Source organism: Corvus hawaiiensis, chromosome 14, assembly GCF_020740725.1.
Source record: "Corvus hawaiiensis isolate bCorHaw1 chromosome 14, bCorHaw1.pri.cur, whole genome shotgun sequence".
NCBI classification, from domain to species: Eukaryota; Metazoa; Chordata; class Aves; order Passeriformes; family Corvidae; genus Corvus; species Corvus hawaiiensis.
In genome coordinates, this window is record NC_063226.1 from 21,283,150 (window position 1) to 21,300,513 (window position 17,364).

The following is a 17,364-nucleotide window of genomic DNA, read 5'->3' on the forward strand; positions in this document are numbered from 1 at the left end:
CCCCAGGAGGGTGAGCACAGAGCAGGCTCTGGCTCTGGGGGAGTTTCCTGCTGGGCTTTGCCACCAGAAACTCATCCCTGCCTCCAGGCTGGAGGATTCCCTTTGCAGGGAGGATGCTCTTTATCCCCGGGGGCTGATGTGCTCTGACCTGCTCCCAGGGGACGTCAGACACCAGCCCAGTCCTTGTCCCTGTGGTGCAGAGGAAAGGCAAGGCAGAGCCCAGGGCTGCAGCCAGCACTGCCCCTCATCCTCAGGCAGACGCTGCCCAGCTGGAAAAAAAGCTTTTCCTGGGACGAGCCAGCTGCTTTCCAGCTCCCAGAGCCCGCAATAAGGCCATAAACCTGTGCTTGTGGTTTCAGTAGCCAGGGACACGAGGTGCTGTCAGACATCCAGCGCCCTGCCCGCTGCAGCATCCTCACGTTGGGAAGGGATAACCTTGGAACAGACACAGCTGCACCTGGCATCAAACGGAGTCTGTGAAGGCAACTGTTACCCTTGGAGCTGGAGACGATTTATGCACATCCCTCAGAGTCAGGGACTAAAGAGCTCTGCACCTGTCTGACTCAGGGCTGCTCTGCTGCAAACCCCATTTGCTCTCTGTAATGCTCTGTATTGCAGAGTTTTCCAGTGGGAATGGGAAAGGTCCATTCCCAGGGTAGCAGGGACAGCGGGAAGGGTGGGCTGGGGGGGATTTTGGAGTGGGCAGCTGCACCGACAACAGAAGAGGTACAAATGGTCCAGGTGAAGCTGCTTCACCTCACCACAGGGAAGGTTGAGCATGAACGAGAGGATTTACAAGGAAATACCATGTGCAGTCAACAATTACTCCTGACAATTAGAAGTGATTAATTCATTGTTAACAACGACTCGAGGCTCGATGCTGGTCGGACACACCAATACAAGTGAGCAGCAATGGCTTTTGAAAGGTCTCCCCACCCCAAATTTGATGCTTCTACAAGAAAGAGGTACTTCATCACCTAATGAGAACAGTAATGGTTTCTTGGGGGTTCATTCGAGGTTCAATTAAAACTCTCGGATATGAAGAGACTGGGGCTGCCACATCAGCACTGAGACCCTTGAGATCTTTACTGCTGGTTACTGACACGAAGTTGGCTAAAGAGAGACATTTTCACTGCTCCAAGTCCCAAACTGACCAAAATGGAAAAGGGAAAAAGAAAACAAACCCCAAAATGAAACTAAGCAGCTTTGTTGGTAGAGTCTGTACATTTTAATAGGGGGAATTTTGTGGGGTTTTTAAAAATTTCTCGTGCTAGGACAGGGACAAGGGCCTGTTGCAAATGCACAAGCTCCCCCCAACCCTGGCACCTCTCCACGAACCTCAGGGCAGCTGTGCTTACAGCCCACCCCACAGTGGCCCTGGCCTTGTCACAGTGTATTCCAGGAAGGTTTTCTCCTTCTTTCTCTTCCTCATCCCCTCAACCAGCCAAGCACCAACACCAAAAGCTTTTCACATCTACATTCTGGCCACCAGCTCGTGGTGGAAAAGCCAAAGACACCCAGAAATCTGTGAATAAATCTGCACATAAGCAGTGGGTTCATTTCCCTGTCTGCCCTGATCCCTGCCATAGGCTCGGGGCTGGTTGGATACCACCTGTAATCACTCAGGACCAGTTTTCTACCCATTTCTGCTGCTGTGGATCCAGACCAGCTCCTGGAGAGTCCAGAAGTGACAAGAATCTAAGCTCTGGCCCTTCGTCCTTTATCAAAATCTATTTGCAAAGCCTGGAGTATGAAGATACAGTGGCAAGATCCTGGCCAGGGTGAGGACGGGGAGTTCCTCCCAAGCAAACACCCACCAGCCCTCTCCACCTCCCACCTGGAGTGGCCGTGGGGACTCCATGGAAATCAAAGGACACCTGCAAATTTCCAACGAGCCAAAGACCCTGTGCTTTGCAGGACTGCCACTGCCCCCTTGTATCAGCTGGAAAGCACAATCAAGAAATCAGAGGCTTTTAGAGATCTTGGTTTAATAGTGATACAGAATCCCACCTGGAGATGGCCTCCCAGTACATCCAACACCAGAAAACAGGGAGCACTGGGATGTACTCCAGTTCTCTGTGTCCTTCTGGTGGTGCCCAGGAGGTGGACAGGGGCTGCTGGGCTCTTTTCACCAAGTTTTGGATCCTCAGTGAATCCACAGAGGATTCACTGTACTGAAAACCAGCTGGAAACCCCCATTTTGTTTACCAGGGATTCCCTCACCATTGGTACCTCATCCACATGTGATGCCATTACATTCCTGGGAGCTGCTCCCTGTTTATGGCACTGGAACCTCATCCAAAGACCCTGCATTCCACACCAAACATGTCCCAAAGCCAGCCCCAAACACTAGGACATTCCCACCCCCCACACAGCAGCACTGCCTTGCTGATTCAAGGTTTTAAATTAACTCTCCCTGACGTTCAGCATAAGAGGCTCCCAAGTCCATCATCCTCACTGATGTCCAACATTGCCACTCCAAACTTTTCCAGTACAAGGTTTTCTCTATGCAAACGAAACCAGAGCAAAACCAACCCCAAACCAAAGCACCGAAGCAAAGGTGCACTAAAGTGGTCAGAGGTTTCCAGCAATGCATGGCAGGTGAACCTAAAACTCTTTATCTTCTTCCCTCGATTCTCATTTCCCCCGCTGCCTTTCCACTGGTAAAATAGGAGAGGGAAAACAGCAAAGGATAAAACCACCTGGAAATGGCACTGTTTCTATTTAGAGGGATGACCTGCAAAAATGCCAATTTATCAAAATGGTTTTTTTAGAGGAGATTTCTTGAGACTCTTCTTGAAACCTAACAAGTGTTTTTTAACGACTTCCACGGGCAGTTTAACATCTCAAAGAGAGAGGTGCTAGACCGTCACATGAAAAGAAACGCGATCATTATTTTACAGTAACTCTGAGCACGGAATAGCTCAGGGGCCAGAATTCAGAGTTTGTCTTTGCCAAAGTGGCTGAAAATGTGTTTGGGTGAGCACCCTGTGAGGACACTCCCACCTGCTGTTAACCTCAGCCTGGCAGGGGCTGTGACCTCAGCTTTAGCTCCTCGCATCCCAAATCTTTCTCCTCTTGCTGTGGAGGGCCACAGGGAGATATTTTCTTCCATTGATCCTTATCTGACTTTGGCAAAGCTTATCAATGTATCCCTCAAAGCGAGACGTGTTTTAAGTAAGCAGCTAAACTCTAAAAAGAACATTGTTAAAATCAAGCTCTTCAGCAACAGGGAATTTAATGGAAAGCCAAGAAAATACAACTTTTTTCGTGTCCAGGTTTCTCTAGAGCTGATTGGTTAAACTACCTTTCATCTAAAGATACAAAATGAGCTGTCCAGAGAAACAAATCCTGTCTTCTAGCTAGGGTGGTTGTATAAAAACATTTCAAATGCTCACAATGTTTCAAAAAGGGTTTAAGCTATTGAGTTTTCACACTGAGGAACTGCAGGGACCGGCTGCGCTTAAGAAACCAGAAGAAAGTGTAGAGAATGAGTAAAGTGTTTGTATAAATATTAGTCTTCTTTGTATATATATATTTACTTTTAAACTTACATTGATTCAACATTGTGCCTACTGCCGTTCTCCAAGGTATTCATCAGAGAAAGGAAATGAAAAAAAAAAACCAAACCCAAACCCACAAAACATAAAAACTCAGAGACTGGCCACCTTTCACAGGTAGACAACAAGTCCAAGCCCCAGGCACACTTGGAGATTCAGAGCTTTCTCATGTGCACTTAGCTCCGAGGAGCGAGAGATTCATTGCACAGATCCAGAGACAAAATCCACGTGGGTCTGTCTGTATCCAGCCTTAAAGTGACTTTGTACCCTCTGCAGCCTCACAAAGCGAGAACATTCCTTCTGCTGTCCCAGGCTGCTCCAAGCCCCAATGTCCAGCCTGGCCTTGGGCACTGCCAGGGATCCAGGGGCAGCCCCAGCTGCTCTGGGCACCCTGTGCCAGGGCCTGCCCACCCTCCCAGGGAACAATTCCTGCCCAAGATCCCATCCCAGCCCTGCCCTCTGGCACTGGGAAGCCATTCCTTGTCCTGTCACTAGATACCCTCGTTCAAAGTCCCTTTCCCACATCACAACAATTTCTCTACAGCAAAGCAGAATGTTTGGGTGCCAGACTCAGCTGCTGGAGGGTCTCCCAAGCCTCCCACGCCAGGACCCCGGGCAACACCCCCCCTGTGCCCTGAGCCACCCTGGCTGTCCCATTCCCAGCCCTGCCATCTCTCTGGGGGCTGCTTGGATTCTTGCTTGCTTTTTCAGGGAATGCACGATTCCACCTCCCGGCCAAAAGAAAGCACAGGATAAAGGACACTTCATCATGGTCTCACTAACACCACAAAGCACATCACACAGTACAGGAGAGTCGGGGCCTGGCGCTTCTCTAACGAAGCAAGGTAAGCTGGCAGCATCAGCAGCGACACGTGTGGTGATTCCCTCTCGGGGACTCCAGCAAGCCCGGACCCCTCTTTGGACGAAAATCCCACCCCATGTAAACAATCCGTGTGGAAGGGGAGAAAGCAGCACCCCATTGTCCCAGCTGGACAAGGAGAGCCCTTCCTTGGCCTCCCAGACTTCGGGGTGCAGGGCACCCCAGCTGCCCTCGCCACCCCCGCACCGCAAGCCCTGCCCCAGTCACATTTTCGGGGAGGGGGGAAGGAGGGAATGGATTCCCTGGGTACCCCCATCCCTGCGACAGCCCAAACAAGCCACACCTAAAGTGTCTTTTCACCCCGCAGGTTCTCAAAGTGCTTCGCAAACCACAGAGACACAGAGAGCGCCCGTGTCCCTCCTCCCCGGCCCCCCCGGCCGGAGCTCTCCTCCCCCGCGGTGCGGAACGCGGCCCCCCCATTATTGCATAGCATCGCAGGCCCTGATTTCAGGGGGATGGGCACAACCACCCCACGCGTGGGGACCAGCCCCGCCGGGGGGGGGACACGACGCCTCCCTCCCCACCCCCTCCGTTCCTGTGGCCTTCCCATGGGATGTGCCCGAGAGGCGTGGGACCACCCGGATGGGGCCCACGGCTCCCCTGGCTCCTTACCCCGAGAGCAGACAAATGCCATCCTACGAGGATCCTTTATCTTTTCTTTTTCTTTTTTTCTTTCTTTTCTTTTTTTTTTGGTGTTTTGTGTTTTTAAATAAAAAATAAAATGTGTAAGAAAATAACATTTCTAAAGGAAACCATTATCATTCTAATCTCTCTCTTTCTTTCCCCCTTCTTTTTCCCTTTCCCTTTTTTTTTTTTCTTTTTTTTTTTTTTTTTCTCCTCTTTTTGGCCATCTTGCCATGGAACGAGATGTGCTGACCGGGGCGGGGGGGCTCCTCCCGGTAGGAAACAATAACGACAGAGGGGAAAAAGAGAAGGAGGAGGAGAGCCAGCGAGCACCTCCGGCTCCGTGCTCAGTCCTCACACGTCGCTGGATGTCCTTGGTCTGGAGGAGAACGTGGAAGGGATGCACCCGCAGCAGGCCAGCCAGAGCGACTTCTGGATGTCTGGGTTTCTGAAGGCGTAAATGATGGGGTTGATGAGCGAGTTGCAGGTGGCGGGCAGCGCCAGCGAGTAGGTGTAGACCGCGGGGTAGCTGGAATCGGCCACCAGGGAGTAGATGGCGAAGGGGATCCAGCACAGCGCGAAGGTGCCGAGGATGAGCGACAGCGTGGAGAGCCCTTTGCGGGTGGAGGTGGCCTGCGCCGTGGCGATGAACTGGTGCTGCACGGCGATCTGCTGGGCGTGCCGGAAGGCGATCTTGCAGATCTGCAGGTAGAGCTGCATCATGAGGGCGAAGAGGAGCAGGAAGGTGACGGCCAGCACGGCCGCGTTGTCCTTGGTGACGGGCCGCAGGATGCTGCAGGCGCTCTGGTCCCGCAGGCAGTTCCAGCCCAGGAGGGGCAGCAGCCCCACGCCCAGGCACAGCAGCCACATCAGCAGCACCATGGCGCAGGTGAAGCCCAGCGTGCGCTCGCTGTGGTAGGTGAGCGCGTTGTACAGCGACAGGTAGCGGTCCACGGTGATGGCCAGGAGGCTGCAGACGGAGGCGGAGAAGGCGGCCAGCAGCAGCCCCGCCGCCGCCAGCTCCGCCGCCTCGCTGGGCGGCCGCAGCAGGTAGCGCACGGCGAAGTTGGCCACCAGCCCCAGCCCGGCCAGCAGGTCGGCCAGCGCCAGGCTGCCGATCAGCAGGAACATGGGCGCCCGCAGGCTCGGCGTGTAGAACAGCACGGCCAGCACCAGCGCGTTCTCCCCCGCCACCGCCGTGCCCGTGGCGCACAGCGCGATGTCCCAGGGGCTCACGGACCCCGCGGCCGCGGCCCCGCCGCCCGGCGCCGCCGTGCCCGGTCCGGCCGCCGCCGAGGGCCAGGCGGGGGGCTCCGAGGCGTTGCCGAGCCCCGGGAGCCGCTGCTGCTGCGGCTGCGGCGGCCACGGCTCCCCCATGGCGGCGGGGCCGTGCAGCATCGCTGGGGAGAGAAGGAGAAGGGGGCGGTGAGGGGCGGCGCGGCGGGGACGGACCCCGAGCCCCCGGAGAGCCCCCGAGCCCCGCGCCGAGCCCCGCACCTCGACCCGCGCCCAGCGCCGGACCGAGCTCGGGGAGACCCTCACCGAGCCTGCACCGCCTTCCGGAGCCCCCCGCCCCGCCCCGAGCCCCACACGGCGTTCCGGAGCCCCCCGCCCGGGGACACCGCGCCCCGCACCCGGCCGCCCCCGCCCGCCGCATCCCCGCCCGCTCCCCCCCCCCCCAGCCCCACTGCAGCTTCCTTGGGATCGAGCCCCCCCCACCCCCGGTTCGCCGTCCCCCGCCGCCGCACACGCACCCCTGGCCGCTATCTCCCGCTCCTCCCGAGGGGAGCACAACTCATCACCCCCGCTGCCCGCAGCCGCCTCCATGCGCTCGGCTCCATGCAGGGTCCGCAGCCACTGCGCACCGGGTGAAGAACCGGCCGCCCCCTCCTCCCCTCCCCGGGGCACGGCCACCTTTGCTACCTATTTATAGCGCAACCCCTCAGCACCCCCCCCCCCCCCCCCCCCCGCAGCCTTTTCTTTTTTGCGTGCAGTGAGTAAAAATAAACACTATTAATAGGCCAGCGCCTGTATGCGGAGCCGCTGATGGAAGGAGAAGGCAGCGTCAAGGAACAGCCTACGTTAAGTTTCTCCTTCCTCCCTGCCTTTCCCTCCTTTGGAAAAGGCTGGTGCAAGATGCTCCCAGCCGGCGGCAACATCCTGCCCTGCTCGGCGGAGCAAATCCCCCCGCCCGGGGTGGGCAGCCGAGGTGTGAAGGTCGGGGGCTGTGCCCGCAGCCCGCTGCCATCCCCCGCCGCCACCATTGCCCCTTCCCGCATGCAGCCGCCACGCCGCGGGTTGTTGTTTTACCTGGTTTTAATGCTCGAGGATCAGCTTGCTCCCCCCACCCCGTTTTTATTTTTTTCCTTCCCGGTCCTTCCAGCCCTTGGTGCGAAGCCTCATTCCTCGGCGAGCATCGCTAATAGCGTTGGCAGAGAGCTGGCATCGACTTGCACTTAATATTCCTGCCCCATTGGATCTGCTGATAAATCTCAACTCTGACGTCAAAGTCTTCACTTATATTCATGATCCAAGTCTGTGAATCAGAGCCGCTGTGATCAGAATAACAACAAGGCTGGCTCCCTGCTCCACATCCCCATCCACACCCGCAGGCACGCGGGGGGTGCGCGCACCCGCCCCGCCGATCGTTCATTCATGAGCTCTGCCGCCACCCCGACGCACCTCCCCAAGGTCGGGCCCGCTGCACCTGCGTCCTGCGGATGCAGCTTGGGCACCAGCCAGGCCCCGGCGCCTCGCAGGGTTTATTTTTACCGCTTGTGCCGAGGGACGCGGGGATGCGAAGGGAGGGCGGTGATCCGGCGTGGCTCCGCGCTCCTCAAGGACAATGCCCAGGACAGCGGCACCGGTCCCCCTGCGCCTCCAGGGCACGGCAGCTGGGGCTGGGGCATCCCTCCACAGGGAAACGCCGCACCCCAGACCCTTCGCCCCACACGGGCTTCCCTCCAGCCAGCGAAAAGCTGGGGTGAGGAGGATCAACACCTTGGGAGCTTTGCGTGGGCTGCCCACCAAGGACGCTGGGTGTGCGGGTCTGTCCCCTCACAGCAGCACCCACCCGTCCCCAGAGCTTCCTTCCCGACTGTTTGGGAAAGGAACAGCCTGGAAAGGAACGAATCCCAAAGACACGATTATTTTTCCAGCCATAAATGGCTCCGTGATTCATCTTGGGAGCAGGATCATCAAGGCAGGGATGCTCAGCTCCTGGATCCACAGGATTTCAGCTACACCTTCTCCCCTTTTCCCTACTGGTTTTGTAACACTCCAGCTTCCCTCTTTCATCCCCCTTTCTCTTCCAGGCTGGAGCTTTGCGGTGCCGCCAGCTCAGCGCTGGGAAGGATTTCCAGCTCCTGATGTGCAGAGATACTTAGGCGAATACCAGCGATTTTGGCTGAACCCAACCGCCCCAGTTTGGAGCATCTGGGTTCCTGATCAGGCCAAGCCCCATCCCAGGGGACTCGAATCGTCATCTACCTGGGGCCGCCGGGCGCGTGACCGAGCGCCGTGAGCCGGGAGACAGCAGCGGCATCAGAAGGGGCGGAGGAAAGCCGGGCGAGGAGCTGAATGAATTCGCTCCCGCTCCCGGTAATTACGCACCGCCGGGGGAAAGGGGAGGCGGGCGACGAGCTGTGCCTGGCAGGAGCGGGGTGCGGGAGCGGCGCTGCAAGCAGCGGTGGCGGCAGAGGGGATGCGCCGGCCGTGCGCGGACATCTGTGGGGTCAGAGCCCACCCAGGACGGGCCACGAGCGGCTGCAAGGCTGAGCAGGGATGTCCCTGCTGACTCCAGCCGGTGGCTGCAGCCCCCGGGCACCAGGTTCAGCCGGCAGCAAGGCTGAGCGAGGATGGGCACACGCAGCACACACCAGTGGCCCCAGTCTGGCCCTGGTCACCTGTAGCTGCCCCTTGCACGGACACACACGCTCCAGAGGGTCCCAGCTGATCCCAAACCCCACGGGCTCGCTGGAGTTGCCTTGGACGTCCTGCTCCATCCAGCACCCCACTCCTCCTGCACTCTCCCTGCAGAGACCCTCTCCAACACCTGGCACTCCCACAGCAGTCCCTTCCTTCCCACCTTCAGTTCCTCCCCTCCACATCCCAGCACAAGTTTGCCACAATCCCAGGATGCTTTTCCTACCTCCTACAGCAGATACCAGTCCCTGGCAGATGTTACCCCTCCTTGGCTCCAGAAGTGCCCCTTTTCCATACACACATCCCAGTGGATTTCAGCCAGTGATGGGGTCCTCCTGCCCAAGGAAAAGCAGCCACATGTCTCCAATGAGTTTTTTGGGGTTGCACCTGTGCAAAGGGGTGCAGTGGAGCGGCAAAGCACCGGCTGGGGTACCCCAAGAATGCTGAGATTTTCTGGTGACAAAAATGACGTTGTCTGGCCCCTTTTAAACCGAGGCTCGCTGTCCCCAGAGCTGCCCTGTTGCACATGAGAGGATGAGCCACTGCCCACCCTGTTTTCAATGCTTGAGGATCTACTTCTTGAAGTTGTATTTAATGTTCTGAGCTCCCTGAGTAGCTGCAAGAGCATTCTGACAATATTCATGTATCAGATATGCTTTATCTATATTTAAATTACAGACTTAAGAGTGAGGAGCAAAGACCCAAGCTAAACAAAGCCACAAGCCGGACGCTGTAATTACAGAGCAAGAGGCCACCAGCCTCACTTGGCAATGCTGTTCAGCATGGAAAAGTCTCCCACCTTCATTCCTCATCATCCTCCTCGGATTTTGACCCTTGGGAGAAAGCTCGGTGCTGAACAAGACAGGTTTTCCTGTGGCACTGCCCTGTGAGAATGCTGCGTGCTCCCAGCCCACAGCAGGGCTTGACCTGAGGCACATCCTGCCTTAGAATCTGTGCTTTTTTGGATAAAACAAGTGGGTGGCAAGTTAAATCCTGGGTGGCAATCATTATTGACGTGGCTGTCGCAGGCCCGGCCCACTGGGAAGCAAAGCTGGAACAAGGGCTGCTGTTTAAGGGCACACTGGTGGTACAGAGGAAGAACCACAATTCCAATTCTCCGTCATTTTTACCTCCAGAAGTGCTAAAATCGGCTTTACATCTTTTCCTTGGGGAAACGTCATCACCTCCCGGCATCCCATAAGCTTTTCCCACCCTCCTGTGGGAGCATCCTGTGGCTGAGCTGACAAATCCATGAGCTCACTGCCTTGTGACCCCCGAGTCAGGCTCAAAGCCGTGCTGCTGGAACGTTCCCCCACGTATTTACCCCGGCATCTTTTCCGCAGTGAGCGCATCCAGCCTTATTCCAGCACCTCCGTTGTTCCCTGTTACTCCAACGGTGCTTGAGGAGCTCCAAGAAGGAAAAGCACAGCTATAATTAGCAGTGCTGACTAATCAGGGTGGCAAACAAGCACTCGGAGCCTGCCAGCCTCCCCAAAACGGGGCCGTCGGGGGCTGCGCGCCGCTGGGGAGCGCGTGAAGCCCTACATTCAAAGGCTTTGCATAATTCTCCGTGGAAATGAGGCCATTTTCTCTCTGCTGCCACTGGAAAGGTGGGAATTCTCCCAGCACTGCTCCGGCTGCAGCATCCCAGCCTGGTGGGAAGAGAGCTGTGGTGGGTTGGGGTGGTTGAGGTGCTGATGCCAAAGCCAGGCACCGGGGGAGTTGGAGGGTGGCAGGCAGGAGTGTGGCTGATAAAAACCATCAGTCTCTGGGGAGAAACAGCTGATTTGCCTGAAAAGCCTCTCTCCAGGGGTCTGGAATGGGCCCCTTCCAGGTCCTGGCTTGCAGGGGTGACCTTTGCCACCCCCTGCAGCAGCACTGCTGCAACCCTGATTTTACCTCTGGGAGAGCCACGGGTGGATCTTCGGCTCTTCCAGCACCAGGGAACACCTTCCTGCCCCCAGATGAGCTCCCTCTGCGTCATCCAGCCTGGGGACAGTGGGGACACCGTGTCCCACTGCCCTGCTGCTGTTACACCTCCAGGGAACGTGCCCCGTTTCGGGGGACAATGCCCGGCTGTGCCAGGAAGGAAGGAGCAGCCCTGTGCCATTCCAAGGCTCGCTCTGACTTCTCCTCCTGATTCCCACCAAACAAACACTCAGGCGAAACCAGGGGGAGGATTTTTCCTCCTTCCATCACCGATATCATCCCCACAGGAATGGTTTCACTCCAAGTCCTCTCCTGAGCCAGAGGGACACGTTTTGGAGCACCTTTGCTGGCACACGCCACGGCACCATATGTCACTGAGCAGGGCTTCTGGGAAGAGGGTTTTTTCCCAAAATAAAGGACTTTTGCACCGTGTTTTGCTCCTTCTCCCAGGACATATGTGCTGCTCTGGCTGGGTGCCTCATCAGGAGGGACTGTATTTCCCTGAACTGTCATTCCTCCAGCCACAGGGAACACTGACAGGACGCAGGATATGAGGCAAAATATTCAGGCATATGAGTGTGATAATCAGTAATTAATGATAACTCAATTTACCTGATGTGGCACAGAGGTAAGGACGGTTTTCTGTGGGTTTGGATGGGGAAAAATAGGAAAGATACTTTAAAAAAAAATAGAAAATCCGGAGTTTTTTTGGCTGAGTGCTGGGCAGCCGTCCCTCCCTGCTGTGTCCCTGCCACCTGCTGCCACCAATGTGAGTTTTCCAAAACCAGGCTTGGAGCAAGCTGCTCGGGAGCACCAAACTGGAACCACGGCAGAGATGCAGCTCTGAGCACCAGGATGGTCCCGGGTCTGCGTGGAAAAGCCCTCGGCTGCCCCGAGCCAAGGATAAACCAGCACCAACGGGAATCCACAGGCGCTGCGTACTGGCAGGGATGGCTCTGCTGCTCCATTTCAATCCCCAAACCCCCTGGTGATCCCTCCTGGGGGATTGGCACAGGGGGAACATGAGGCAGCCCACCCACCCCGCGGGGAAAAGCCCCCTGTGGCAGCTCTGAAAGCACCTCCAGCCTTCCCGGCTCCTTTCCCGCTGGGCAGGAAGGATGCTGGGTTCCAGAAATCCCGGGGAACAAGTCCTCAGCTTTGAAGTGGAGCACAAGGCAGCTCGACACCCCCTCGCCCGAGCACAGCCGGTCCTCTCTATTTATTGATTTTAACTTAGGCTTGTGACATTTAAACAGGATCCTGTGTGGAGTCACGGTGCCGGGGTCCCCTCCTGAGCACAGGCACATTCCCGGGAATTACGCTGGGGAACCGCAGCGCCTGGAATCAGAGCCCCACTCTCCAAGGCGGGGTGGGTTAGGACATCACCAGAAAAGCTCACAGCTGCTGGTTGGGAGTGAAATAATTTGTATCAAGCAAGTGCTTGGCTTGGAAAAAAATCTGTTTGAGTTAAAGAGAGCCATGAGTGGGGCTTGGCAGCAACGTGGTCACATCCCAACCTTCAGCCTGGGCTCCACCCACCTGGATTTTGGGGGTGTGGAAGGGTTTTTCCCTCTCTGGGCATTGCAATTTCTCCTTCAGTTCTCGGCGACTCCTCCAGGATAAAAGAGACGTTTCCAGGCGTGTGAACACCCAGCCGGAGTGGAGAGCTGCTGAACATCCTGGGAATCTGCCTTCTCCATCCTCCAGGCTGGGGTTTAAAGCAGGGAAGTCCTCAGGAATTCCCTCTGCCCCGGGGATTTCACCCCAGAGCTGTGCTGGGCCTCTCCCCTGGGCAATGCTGGAGGTGGCCTGGCTGAGAAACATCCTCCCCCCGAGACCCCCAGAGATGAATTCATGGCAGAAAGGGCACTTGGCAGAGGGAGTGGGGAAAGCAGCGACAAGGGAAAACCCTCCAAACACTTTAAAACTGCCGAATTTGAAGGATTTGGGGGAGATGAAGGCAGCAGGATGGATGGGGAGGATGAGACCCAGGACTGCACCTTCCCAATCAGATTTGAGCTATTGCCCTGGGGGTTTTCTGAATTTTTTTTTCCTCTCCTGAAAGGTCAGCACTCCTGTCAGAGCTCGAAGTCACAGGCAGCGTCCCTGATATGAGTGTAATGGTGTTTGATGAGTCGCTTGTTTAACAGGCAGAGGCTGCTGGTTGCTATAGGGATGGCAGCAGAGGGGAGAGGATCCCTCCCTTACCCTGATCAAAGGGAAAAGGCAACAATTCCAGGCTAAACCCTCCTTGGCTGTAACTCTTTCACAGTTCGGTGTCCCGGCTGCAGGGATGGCCAGGCAGGACCCTGAGCATGGGACATCCTGGAGTGTGGGGACATCACAGGGCTGGGAAAAGACCAGGGAGGGGTCTGGATGAGCGCTGTGCTCGATGATGGCCTTGGGCACCACGGGGAACTGGGAGCTCCAGGGGCTTTGGGGTGGCAGAGCTCCCCATCCCTCCTCCAGGCTTTTCCCTGTATCCCAGGGCATCACAGCACTCCCGGGAGTGCCTCATCCCTCTGCAATGGAGCAGCTGCCCTGCTTGGAAAGGTGAGATATGGGCCGGACTGGGGGAGCTGTGGCTGTTGTCACCTTTGGAAATGAGGCCACCGGGTCACCGAGGACACTCGCCAATGTCACCGTGACCCATCTCCTCCCGGCACGGTGACCGCCAGCCTTTATCCCCCTGGATTTTGCCACCCCCCATCCCGCAGTCAGGCACCTCCCAGGGGTGCTCTGTCACTCCCTGCACCCCTCGTTTCCCCTTCCCCTCTCCCGTGCCTGCCTGGGCGATTTATTCCCCAATTCAGACCCAGAGGAGTCTGAATCCCCACTTGGATGTGGAGGGGGAATTCTGCCAGCTCCATCCCTGCGGACCCTCGGTAGCCCCCAGCCCCTGCGTGGTGCTCGGCAGAGACGCTGCTTTCCCCGGGACACCCCCAGCTCTTCATTAGGGACCCGCTAATTACCTCGCCATTGTTCATTGGCCCCGTTCCACCGCGGCGCTCCCGCTCTGTGTACCCGGGCGAAGTTCAGCTCCCTGCTCCCGACAGGGATGCAGTTTGCCCACTCACACTTTTTCCTGTGGATCAGGAAAATTTGGTGCCTCTTCGTGACGGGGAGGAGAGAGGGAAGAAACCTCCAGCCTTCAGCTGTGCTCTGCAGAGCAGTTTGCATTTATTTGTTCCCTCCCGCACGAGCGGGGTTTGAGGAGCTCCTCAGTGAGCTGCGGGTTTCAGAGAGGAGCATCTTCTCCCCTTCACAAACCCACTGGGAAAAATAAAAGGTGGGAAAAATAAGAAGATGCCACTGGGAGAGACCCAAACCTCTGCGGGGGCATCACAGCAGAGCACGGGTTTGGGTGCTCTGATGCCACAGTGCCAGCCGTGGGGAAGGCTCTGTGCCATCATCTCCATCCTCTCCAAGCCACCATGGCCCCACCAAACCCAACGTGGCAAACTGCACAAGCATTTTGGGAGTTCTTCACGCTGGCAACACCACACCCGTGGAGGGGGAATTACTGGAATTACCTCTGCTCCATGAATCCCCTCCGTGTGTCCCAGGAAAACCTGTAACACAGCAAGTCCCGGAGCAACTCCCGCTGCCCTCCTGCACCCCAAGGTGCTCAACCCCAACCTTGGGGAAGGGGGGGATGCTCCATAGCCACACAACGCAATTATTACAGCCCCGTGCTTAATTAAATCCGACCCAAAATCACCCGCCCTGGGATAATCTGAGGCCGGGTGGCTCTTCCAGCAAGGTAAAAAAATCCCGTTTTCCCCACCAGGTGTTTCTTGAGGCACACAAGAGGCAGGAGAAGTTCTTTAAATAGCGCAGCACAAGAGGCAGCTCCCGGGGTGGGAGCTGCTGGAGCCGCCGTGCTGAAGGTCGGCTCCGCACACGGATTCACGCCGGGACACCGTGGGCGAGCGAGCACACGGCTATTTTTAGCTGCTTGGCTTTTTAAGAAAACAAAACCCCATCCAGGAAAAACATCCTTGGGATATTGGGAAAAATAAACCGAGCCCAAATCCCGGTCCTTGGGAGCGCCCTGTGCTCTCTGTGGAGCATCCCTGCGTCCTCTGGCACTTGCAGGAGCTGTGCTGGGCGTGGGGACCGGACCCCCAGCCCGGGCTCGCTGCAAATTTAGGGAAATATCAGGGATTTCACCCCAAGGCACAGGGTGTTGGCATTTCCTGACTCTGTTAAACGGGAAACAGGGAGATCAGAGCATCCTCTCAGCGCCCAGCCGGTGCTGTGGCATTAATTAGTGCCTCAGCTCAATTAGTGGGTGAGGAAAGGGAGGGAAGCGAAGGCAGCGGGGTTGGTTTGCAGAGCACCCAGGGCAAGTGGGGTCACAGCTGTCCCCGAGCCCAGGGCACGGCCAGAACCCCCCCAGCAGCCTGGCTCAGCCCTCGGGGGCTGTTTTGGGTTTGGAGCATCCCCCATGGGCTGGATTCCATCCCTGTGCCCGTGGGGCAGCCCCAGCAGAGGCACCCCAAGGTGTCCCTGCGTGCTCCTTCCTCCCTGTCGCTGCACTCGGACCAGGCAAATCCAGGGGTGTATTTTCCCCCCTAAATACGGTATTTTCACCCTCAAAACCTTTCAAGGTGTCATAACCCCAGCACCCACAGCAGCACAGTCCAGCGCCAAGGCCTCACCTTCCCTGTGCCCTGCAGTGGGGTGGGTGCTGGTGCCTGGCTCTGCTGCCCAGCCAGGAGGGAGAAATGACCCCAAATCAGGCTGCTTTGGCTACCACGGGTGCCCTGGCAAGGGACAAAACCCTGGTGGGGAGCAGGGCTGTGTCTGAGCAGGGCAACCAGCTCAGCAGGATAAATAAAAGAGAGTTAATGCACCACAAGAGCCTCTGGAAAACTCCTCAGCCAGCCCGACCCTCCACCCGCTGCTCCTGGCTCTGCACGGCTTCTGAGAGAGCCCCAAGTCATGCTGAAGTGAGGGAAATGGGAAAAAGAAGAAGTCCAGCTTCTCCCAGCACTTGAGGGAGAGGAGATGCCCCTGGAGCAGTGCTGGGCACAGCGGAGCTGATGGAGCCAAATCAGGGAAAGTTGGCTGCCAAGGGGGAGAGCAGCAAATCCATCAAAGATGCTCAAGGGGAAGAGAGACCTCCCTAAACAGCTGCCAGCAGGCCTGGAGGAAAATCAGGGTGGAAATGGATGTGGTGAAACCCAAGGCAAGACGACTCGCCATCCATGGAAGTGGTTGGATGGGGCTTGGAGCCACCTGGGATAGGAAAAGGTGTCCCTGCTCCTGGAACGAGATGATTTTTAAGGTCCCTCCCACTCCAAACCATCCCATGATGATTCTCTGACGATAATCAGCAGTGGAGAGATGGAGGAGGGGTCTGTGGGTCTGCAGAGCGGCCGCTCCGTGGTTTTGGGGCATCCCAGCCGCTCCCAGGAACGCTCGGAGCAGAGCCGGCTTCCTCCCAGCCCTGGGTTTTTTTCCTTCCCACCAGCCCTGGGTGGTTTTTTTCCCAGTGCTGAGATAAAATTAGCGCCAGTTCTCCAGAAGCTGTCACTCAGCATCCCGCAGCGTTTGCTTTTCTTGGGAATGTGACTAACAGGCGAACGATTAAACGCGCCCGGGGAAGGTGCAGGGGACAGGGAATATTTTCTTTCCTCCCTGCGAAGGGGAAAAAAAAAAAAAAAAAATAAAAGCAACTCCAGGAGCCACTTTGCAGCCTCAGGGAGCAGAAGACGCCTCGGCAGAGCCCGAGGAGGGAGGAGGGAGACACCTCCCAGCCAGCCACGGCTCCTCCCAGCACGGGATACTGGGAGCCACGGCCAGGAGATGGGATCGCCAAGATCCCGGAGCCACGGCTGGGATGCGACCGCACAAAAGTCACCCCGGCTCTTGTTTTTCCTTTCCCATTTTCGCACCGCTCCCCGCTGCACAGAGGATGCTCCTGCTGCCGCTCCGTCCCAGCACAGCCCGTTTATCCCGGGGTTTGGCACCTCTGTGCCGCCGCCGCTCCAAGGACGGGCTCATCGCCCCCTGCTCCAATTCCAGCCCCGCGGCTCTGACCCGCAGCCGCAGCCCGGGATCGCATCCCGCTCCTTCCCTGCGTTATTTCGGAGCGGTTTGAGCTTTTGTTGGAGATATTTTTAGAAGATAACGCGGCTGCCAGCTCTCCCGGGAATCCTCCTGTCCCCGAGTCATTGCTCGCGGAGCACTCGGCTCAGACTGGCACGGAGAAATTGGTTTTCCCAAATCCAGCAACCTCATCCCGCTGGGGGAGGAATGGGAGACTAACAAAACCAAAGCTGGGCTTTTCTGCTGGGTCTGAGGTTCAAGAAACTGAGAGGCCCCAACCATTTAAACCTGGGTTTGGGTTCAGTTTTATACCATCCATGAGAAACCAGGGAAAAAAAGGGGTAAAATCTCCATTCATGTTTTTACTTTACTACTCCCCAGGGGTGAGTT

The 17,364-nt window shown here is 56.9% G+C and overlaps 1 protein-coding gene across 2 annotated transcripts; it reads right to left on the bottom strand.

Annotated features, from left to right (window-relative positions):
* Nucleotides 1-4,920: 4,920 nt before the first annotated feature.
* Nucleotides 4,921-8,572, bottom strand: LOC125333451 (G-protein coupled receptor 12-like). 2 transcript variants are annotated; one of them, XM_048319343.1, is made up of 2 exons: nucleotides 7,375-8,572; nucleotides 4,921-6,464 (listed from the first exon to the last, which is right to left on the bottom strand). In XM_048319343.1, the coding sequence occupies exon 2, from the start codon at nucleotides 6,460-6,462 to the stop codon at nucleotides 5,419-5,421; it is 1,044 nt and encodes a 347-aa protein (XP_048175300.1). In that variant the 5' UTR covers nucleotides 6,463-6,464; nucleotides 7,375-8,572; the 3' UTR covers nucleotides 4,921-5,418. The 2 variants fall into 2 exon arrangements, with proteins under 2 accessions (XP_048175300.1, XP_048175299.1); XM_048319342.1 differs by lacking the exon at nucleotides 7,375-8,572 and adding an exon at nucleotides 6,819-7,013.
* Between the last annotated feature and the right edge of the window lie 8,792 nt (nucleotides 8,573-17,364).